At 32.5% G+C, this 9,881-nt stretch overlaps 1 protein-coding gene across 1 annotated transcript; it reads left to right on the top strand.

The window, feature by feature from the left end:
- Positions 1–281: 281 nt before the first annotated feature.
- LOC134260696 (zinc finger Y-chromosomal protein 2-like) lies at positions 282–1,453 on the top strand. The gene is made up of 2 exons (XM_062743240.1): positions 282–442; positions 581–1,453. The coding sequence occupies exons 1-2, from the start codon at positions 392–394 to the stop codon at positions 1,451–1,453; spliced, it is 924 nt and encodes a 307-aa protein (XP_062599224.1). The 5' UTR covers positions 282–391.
- The last annotated feature ends 8,428 nt before the right edge of the window (positions 1,454–9,881 follow it).

Genomic DNA, 9,881 nt, shown 5'->3' with positions numbered 1-9,881 from the left:
AAGCCACCTTTTTATGAATGAAATGAGACCGAAATTCCCAGGTCAGCTCTGAATAGGCAGGTGAAGATTTTGAAGTTTCTAGTATCCCCGCCTATGACGTCACAAGCGAGGGTACTCGCCTGTGAAGACAAATATAATCTCCTTTGCTTGATATCCGTACTTCATTCATATTTTTTTTCGTTAACTTTCTCATAACCTTTATATCAATTCATTCATAAAACCAGTGAATAAAGCTCCTCCCCTTTTGAATCCGACCAATCAGAGGTAGCAGAATAAAGCCTAAACGTAACTGGTTTTCATAAATATACTGGGTAACTATGTTTTCTAACAAGTGAAGAATCTAAATTTCCGATTTACGAAGCCGTTGGAAATTTTGAAATAGAAAATTCCAATGAAATCTAATATTTTTGACATCGAATATGCAAGTTCGTTTGCTATGCAGGTAAGTCACTTTGCACTGAATTTTCTTTTATTTCATTTTTTTTATTTAAATTGAATAAGTAAATTTTCCATACTTCTCACAAGGAGAACATTTAGAAGAGTTACTAAAAGGCGCTAAATAATGATCAAAATATTGCAGGTTGCATATGACATGGAAAATGTAAAAAAATCTAAAGAAAAGCATGCACAATGTCCACATTGCAAGTACAGTACAGATCGAAAGAACAATCTTAAACGACATATTGTAACGATGCATCAGGATTCGTCCAAGATTTTAGAATGCTGTGATGTTGTCTTCAAATCGAAAGCCCTGCTGCGTGAGCATGTCCTCTTAAACCACAGATCAGGATACATATGTAAAATCTGCAGAAGGAACTTTTGCCGGAAAGCTTTGCTTCGACGACATTTATCTGTCCATAATGGACAGAAGGACTTCCGTTGCTCTTTGTGTTCCTACGCAACTAGTCATAAAAGTAATTTAGAGAGGCACCAAAAAATTCACAAGAGACCAGGTGAAATCCCCGATGCCGCAGTGAAAACAGAATTTTCTGATTTGGAAATGAATGATTCGTTCCAAAAATTGTATCCTCAAAATAACTCCAAACAACAAAAACAAAATCCTTTAGCAAGAAAAATGCACACCAAAATCGTAGCAAAATACCAATCCTTTTTCCATCGATGTGAAAACTTTCTTGAAGAAAACCAACAAAATGAAACAAAATCAAATATAATCGAAACATCTCAGGATGACAGCATTAATCAAGTGAGAAAAGAAACCATGGAATGTCAGGAGAACTCGAGAGAGCATAACAGTATTACCCATACAACGTCAGTTAAAAGGTTGTCATGCCGGCCATATAAGTGTAGTTTATGCAATAGTGTATTTACTAGTCAGCACCAAGAACAGGTGCATAGCTGTGTTCACAAAAAACACGATTTACCTAATGTCCCTATCATGTGCATGATTCATAAAGGTATTGCGCCTGAAAATAAGTATCATTTTAAGCCTTAGAAAAGTACAATGCTTCTGTTTTTGTTTTTGTTTTTTGTTTTTGCTTTTTTGTTATCTACATGAACGATTAAATATTTTTATTACTTCTCAGGGATTTTCTTTTTCTATGTGGGGTAACGAGGAGTCACGGTATTCAAATGCATACTCGTTTGTAGAAAACTGAGGCAAAAAAGAATTGCTTTTCATTGTACCGCTTTCTAGATGCAGATGGTTTTTCTAGTCACAGAAAAGTCCTTCCACAGTTGTGTTTAGTATTTTTTAATGGATAATTTGACGTTATTTTATTGATATCAACTGAATTTCACAAGATCATTTGAACAATAAAAAACACACCTAAAACGTCATAGGTGAGATCAGGTGCCATAGAGGAGTATAAGCATCTCCCGTAGACAAGTCACATCTGCCATGTGGTCCTTGTCATGACGGAAAGACGTAAATATTTGTAGATAATTAATTGTGTAAATAATGACCTTACAATTACGAAAAATGTCTGTGAGAATATTCGACTTAATAATAGATTGTATATGCTGATGACAGGGTCATAGTATGACTATAGAACAAATGATATGACTTTAAACGAAACTGTTCATACTATTATTTATCGACTTGTTTGTCAATAGTTTGCCTCTTTTAAGAAATTGTTCGTTGACAGAACATGCTTTTCCGTTTTTAATAAACTGAGAGACATGAACTCTATATACATAAGGTATAATAGTGTATTGCTACGTAAATAAGGGGAGTTGACGATTTTAGTTTTACATTGACTTATTTTTTTGAATAAAATATCCAAAGACGAAACAAGTGTCAGACCCTGTGATATTTTTTTATTCCAAGCTCACCAGGGTAAATCAAATCGACATATTAATGAAAGTTACTATTGTAAATTGATCATAATTCGTGGTTGAATGTCATAGACATACTGTCGAAGATGTGGTCCCCAAAAACAACACAGATAATGTCAATCAAAACCTCAAGCATATTTTTGATACCAACTTAGAGTACTTATGTGTACAAAAAGACTTAAAATATAATTTTGGAAATACCAATGACAAGGTAAGGAAATTTACGAGTTCTAGTTCCCTTTTGATTGAAAACGCAGTAGTCATAGATTTCAGAGAGTCTGGACTTTAATTACTTATGGGAAATACTTGTGTAATATAAAGTGTTGAAAAGCCATTTGTTTTCATATATGCGCACAACTAATTCTTTTCTTTTGCGTAGTATACAGTAAGCTAAACGATTCAAATTTTCAATTTGTGTACAAAATGTAGTAAAAGTTTGATAATTTTAAGAAAATTTATTCGACTGTTATTGTTTTGATAAAACTGAAATAAATTGGGGAGGGTGCAAACTTTAGTATTATTTTTTTGCTTCTCCTCACCGAAAGAAGAAAATCAAAAGTAACTTATTAATATTTTCTATTCAATAAATTTTGCCCTTTTTTATTTGACAATAGTTGTGGATTTTTTCTTCATTTCATCAGAAAGGGGTTATTAATGTTTAAATCATTCCATGAAACATTCATTTATATTACGTTATTTATCAAAATTATTAAACACTTTCTCATGAAGAGATCAATAATTGAGATTTGGCGAGAGAGCATAAATGTGTAATTAATGGAGATGCTGATGCATACTATTTGTATTTGATTTAAGGATTTTCCGTTATTTCCCGATCATGACAGGGAGCACACTGTGGGTGTGACTGGTCCTCAGGAGATGCTCACTCCTCCATGACACCTGATCCCACCTCTGATGTTTTAGAGGTCCGTGTTTGCTCTGCTCCTATTTTGTATTGTTTTATGGACTTTGATATTGAATACTGTTCGTTATCTCCGTATCTTTCATTTGATAAATGTTGGAAGCGATGGGCTGAGGAAGGGGTGCAATGTTTCTTTTGATTTCTAGGTCACTCCCATTTACTCGTATTGTCGGCTGAAAACATGATCGGCCAACACTAGTTTCGGGCGAAGCAGAGTAGTCCCGTTAATTCCCCAGGACACCGATGCATTTTAAAGTTACAAGTCGTCCAACCATCACCCGATTATCGTTCCCTGAGCTTGCAGTTTGATTTTCACCGTCGGCCGACATTTTAGTTGATGTAGACTTTAAAAACTCTATGCCGATGGACGGACGATGATCGAAGGTTAGTCGTCAGACTATTCTGCGACTGCAACAAAAAATTAAAGGAATAGACCACCGACACAGAAAAAAAATAATTTGGTCCAACAGACACAAAATTGGTCGGTCAATGAAAAAAAGGTGAAAAAAATCAGGCAATACAATGACTGATTAGCAGATGACCGTCGCTCGAAGATTCCTATTTTTGCTTTAAAAATCCGGTGATCCTGAGATAAAAGGTACCACAGAATCTGACATATCTGTTTCATATTTGGAAATTTTACTTGAAAAAGACGTTTATGGTAATCTAACAACAAGCCCTAGGATAAACGTGATGACTTTAACTTTTCAATCATTAACTTCCCTTTCCTAACTTACTTATGCAGCAATTTACCTTCAACACATGTATACGTTGTGTATATCTCTCAGTTTATTCGATACGCAAGAGCATATGTTCTACATATGTGCAATTTCTAAAACGAGGTCAACTACTGACAAACAAGTTAATGAAACACGAATATCAGCAGTCTCGTCAAAAGTCATCATTTCGTAAGTTCTATTGTCGATACAATGACCTTGTCAGCAAATACAATTTATCATTGAGTTAAATGATGACTGACGTTTTTCATACTAATTGTTAGACTATCATTTACACACTGAATTGATGACGGATTTTCCGTCATTCCCCGATCAAGACAAGGAGCGTACGGTGGATGTGACCGGTCAGCAGGGGATGTTCACTCCTCCATGACACCTGATCCCACCTCTGATGTTTTAGAGGTCCGTGTTTGCTCTGCTCCTATTTTGTATTGTTTTATAGACTTTGATATTGAATACTGTTCGTTATCTCCATATCCTTCTTACATTTAAACCAAAAGTTTTGTACACGTATTAGACATTTTACATGGTGGCATGGACATGAATTCATTGTTCTCTTTTTAAATCAAAAACAACGAATACTAACCTTTAAGAAAATAAGAGATTTCTCTAAATAGTTTTCCTTCAATCTGATGATCATTTGTCCCGTTGAATTTGTAAGTTTTTTTTAATTTAGTAAATTATGAAATTTGTAATCAATAATTGGGATGAAATATGGACAATTTTTCCCTCTTTCATCTGATACTCCTTGCATATTTCATCCATAAATTTACTTTTTCTATATTTTATTTTCTTACTTTTTATTAAGTTTCTGTCTCTCTCTCTTTGATTAATTGCAAATGAAATCGAGGGGTCGATTTTATACAGTAAATGAAATACCAAAGAACACGCATTCAAATTTAAATATTCATGAAGTGCAGTTGACTGCATTAATATTAGAGATGCAACTTTCTATTTTCCACATGACTGACACGTGTCATTTGCATTTCTCTAGCATCTTTTATAGGTATCGATACAATAAAATCGATTGTGTTTGACCCATCACACTTATATTCCATATGCTTCGACCTTATCCAAACACGGAAAATAGCGTACAGACATGTGCTCGAAAACGTGTACTCAAAGAGGTGCACAAGCTAGTTTGTGGGCTGACAATTTAAAAGAGCTTGTGGAACAAAATTCCTGATTATTTATTATTCATAAGTAGGACACGATCCAATGCATCAAAGCGTGTCCCTAAAATTCATTGCCGTTTGTCTTCTAATTATTTCGTCATTAAAATGTCAATTGTCAGTGAGGATTTTCTAATAGTTGGGTTTCTTCTCATTCTTTTTATTTCATATAGGTATTTAAACACCCCAGGAACTGCGTTTTGTCATCAATTATTCAATTATTGTTTTTGGTGCTTCAGAAAGAGTGAATTAGAGGCCGAGGTTATACTTCGTGAATTTGATGAGAAAGTAAATTATTTATACAATAGAAAACATAAAAGTATAAGCACATAAAGTCTAGGGCATCTATATTTATGGAAAATGAGTACTTTCACAGATATTGAAAAGGTTTCAAAGAGCACTATAAAAGACTCACCTCCTCTTCTTATAGCTCATGAAAATACATTTTATTGCACCCAAATGCAAGGTCGACAAAATTTTCTGTGAAGTTTAAAATATTTTTCTTATTATTATGTATCTCGACGAAGTTAATATTTCATTATTTTCTTTATATGCAGCTTGTATGAAGAATCTCAAGTGATGAAGTAATTTTTTCTTCATTCTCTTTATATGCACGTTGTACAAAGAATATCAATGACCTTAAACGACCTTGATATTAGTAATTAATAGCCATTCTCTGTAACCACTTAAACTTCGTTGCCACGCATGGTCACCGATTTTGATGAAACTTCACCCATGCTTAGTACTTGACACCAGAAACAAATATCAAATAAAATTTCGTTGCTATGGGTCTCGGTTGCTATGGCAACAGCCGGAAAAGTTTGAAAAATCGAGATTTTCAGCCACTTTAAATCTTGACTATGGCTTAATAAAAACTAGAAAAAGCAAACAAACCATTCTCACAAAAACATGACACCTTGATTTTACTTATACTGTAAAGAAACTGTTTAGAATATATCTCTAAGTAAGTGGTAACCAAGGGTACATTTGGAATACATTTAAAATGCTGAAATATGCTGAAAAACACTCCGTATTCATTAATTGTAGGTGTTACATGCTCAAACTCAATCAACGACTTAAGAAAAACAATGAAAATGTTTGACCTTAAGTATATAAGTATAAGCAATACTATTCTATAAATAACTTTTATGGTTGCCATGGTAACACAGTGTAACCATGCAAAACCAATAACTAAGATTGGGTTAATGCTACTGTCTTGAGGAAAAAAATGAAAATTCAAGACTGGCAAATATGCACCCTTAGGACCTTGCAACACCAAAACCATAAGAAAAATTGGGTATAATTGCTACTTTGCAGTGTTACCATGGAAACAACGTACCAGTGCTTGAAAGTGAATTATTTTTCACTGCATTAAGAATTAAATTGCCATTTAATCAAGAAACAAAGTAATGGACTCAGCTTGAATAGTACTTATTTGTTAGAAATGAAGTTGAATATCATATATTGATAAAATTTGATGAATAAAACAACACTGTTGCTATGGTTACCAAGAAGGGAAAATGTTCGATTTTGTGAACTTTATATCAATATTAAACCCTGTGTGCCAACTTCTTGCATCCACTTAGAGATTGGATGATAGTCAAAATTACAAGTCAAGTTATCTGTTAATAAATATCAATCATAAAAGTTTTGGGAATCTACATTTAAGGGTACGTATCCAAGGAAAGAAAATATTTTTCAGGTTTTTAAGCATATATTTTCTGCTTATTTCCATAGCAACGCTCTATTTAAAGAATCTAATCTGAATTTTTTCAAATGGGAAAACTTGGAGCACACCAACATCTTATAAAATTGATCATTAGTTATGAGGAAATGTGCTTTTTTTAAAAGATAGGATCAGATTTAAACATACAGAGTGTTACTTTGAAGGCTCTCTGTGGTATAAAAACCTTGGCAACCATTGCCAACCAAAGTAAAATATCATATTTTGTTCTTGGTATATGTTTCAAGGCTCTTTTTTCTATTATTTGGTCGCATTTCATCCTATAATTGCTTTTTATTTTTACGTGTATGACTTTATAAAATTCAATGAATATTTTTTTTTTACTTTTGAATACTTTGTTACCATAGTAACGTATGTAATAGTTGATTTACCAAACATGTTTATCATGCATCTGAGACATCTGACCTTCAACTTTTGGAAACAGTCATTGCCAATTGTTTGCTTTGCCGCAATTGTTAACTATGGGGCTCTAAACATGTTAAAAAATGCCATTTTTTGACCTTTAAGACATGTTGCCATAGTAACTATAAAACATAGCAATCAATTTTTGCCTGATTTCAGTTTAGGGTATCAATGACTTTTATCATAGAGAGTTTGGAGAAATTCTGAGACTATGCGTGCCACAGCTCCTATATAAAATTTCAAATCATTACAGAGAATGGCTCTTAACATGTAAGTTAAGTTCAATAATGAGAGAGAGAGAGAGAGAGAGAGAGAGAGAAAATTTAATATGACGTACGTTCTAACTGCTCATATGGATTAATATTTTTTTGTTTCATTTGCAAGAGCGAGATATTATATCAAAAATGAAAAAAAAGAAAGAAAAAGAAAGAAGAAGCAAAACTGATGGCCGTGTTAATGACATGTTCTTCTTTGCTAAGAGACGAAGGTATGGAAAATAACATTTATTCTTTTTTTTTGTCTTTTTTTTGTTCATTGAATCTTAAGGTAGTTGACATTTGTTTTCAAAATGGATAGAAGAAATCGAGTAGCAACACACATTATTTCTATCATCTTCCGTTCTGTCTTAAGCTATATCGGGAATACATTTAAATAAATAACAGACAAGAACACATAAAAGGATGAAAAAGTAAATACGTTATGTCACGTGACTCTCGCTTGCCATCTGTTGTTTGGCGAATTCATTCATAAAAATTTACCCGCCATTGCCGATGAATCACCTTGATTTACAAAGGTTATTGCTAAGGTGGTATTTTGCAAATAGAGGCCATCTTGTTTATAAGAAGTGAATGGCAACACTCAGACATTACAGATTGCGATAAGCTACACTACAGAAGCCACCTCTTACATTTACTTTTGATGCACTGACATCAAGTTTGATCTACAAAGAAATTCAAACAAATATATATGGTGATGCGATACAAAAGCGATTGAAGTAAAATTTTCGTATGCATAAGAATGTTTTCTGCATCAAAATTATTTGATGTATGATAATCTTTATCTCTTTTCGAATGTGATAATTTACTATTTAATATCCTTATTCTAGATTTTTTGTTACCGCTTCTTTTTAAAAAGTTTATTTTTATACTAAGATACTAATATTTCATGTAACACTCTTGTAGTTAAGTTATAAACCAGATGATAGGTTTTATTCATCAGAAAAATGCATGATAAATGTGTTGAAGAATCCTACATTTTCTCACATGTTATGATTATTATATTTACATACATTTTCCCCGATTTTTAACCAAAATAATAACAAGAAAATTTAAATAACAATATTTTAAAATAGTTCCTTTATAGATAGGTTTTTTTAAACACTACACATCACAACCTTCAATAATAAATTGTATTTAATACTCTCAATTTATCTTTTACTGAAAAGTATCTAGCTCTTTTTCCAAGTAATTGATGATGTCTTGATCTGCCTGAAAACCAAAAGAAAGAACATAAGGTTTGAGATACAAATAAATGCAGAAGCAAGGAAGTGGAAGGAAGTATTAGTAATGAATATTTGAAATTGGTGTCTATTCCATGTTTTAAGAAACATATCAGATCGTTTAAGAAACGTATCAGATCAAAACAAAGAAAAAAAATGTCGCTTGTTTTTAAGGACAGATGATACAAACAAACTTTTGTCAAAAAAAATTGAAAATAACAACTTGAGTCATGCTTTAATGAGTAAAATAAACAAGTTACACTGCGTAGTCTTTAAATTCTTTATTTAAATTTACACAAAAATGGGATTTGAAGTAAAAATATTTGTATAGATTAATAATGATGGTTTCAGAGAGGCAGAATTTTGAACATCAAAGAAGGTTTACAATTTCTTTATATTCTAGAAATTTATCATAATTTGCATCATTTTCAATGAAATTAGGCCAAAAAATATATACCAATCCAGGCATCCATTTTCTGTTTGTATCGTTTGTCCTTAAGCTTTGTCTGTTTGATTATTAAGTTTTGAGTTATTAAGTAATAGAACTTATTGTAACCTACATGTATGGTATGACTGAACTGATTTGCTTTCAATTTATTCCTGAAAATTAATTTGCTTTCTTAAACTTAGCTCTCCTGAATATTTATCCCTTGTCTGTAGTTGTTGTCGTCATTGTAAACACAATTTCATTTTTTTTTTCAGAGCCACTGAGCCAGTTTCAACTAAACGTGACAAAGGAAATCTTTGAAATAAGGGCATTCAAGATTCTTCAAAGGAGTGATCACAACCCCCTTTTAAGGGGAGATAAGGTACACAAGAAGGATCAAAATTATACATTTATAGTAGAAATATACTGGATTTTATTTTTCAATATCTGGGCCTTTACAGGAACAGTAATTATATAATGTACTATGTTTATTTTTTGCGGTACAAATTTTGAAATAACAGGTGTGCATTTCAACAAATTATCTCTCTTCAGGGATACTCATGCCGAAACATCGGAAATCCGAAATATTTAATTTAAATAAATTTGACGAGCTGAAAAATGGGTACCAGAGACTAGAGTCAAATACATGGAAGGATCAGAGCTATGCACGAGAGAGATATTTATTAA

This window comes from Saccostrea cucullata, unplaced genomic scaffold (assembly GCF_032062105.1).
Source record: "Saccostrea cucullata isolate Sc308-1 unplaced genomic scaffold, CSIRO_AGI_Scuc_v1 ctg18480, whole genome shotgun sequence".
NCBI classification, from domain to species: domain Eukaryota; kingdom Metazoa; phylum Mollusca; class Bivalvia; order Ostreida; family Ostreidae; genus Saccostrea; species Saccostrea cuccullata.
The sequence above is the reverse complement of the archived record's forward strand: the minus strand, read 5'-3'. Positions and strand labels throughout refer to the sequence as shown.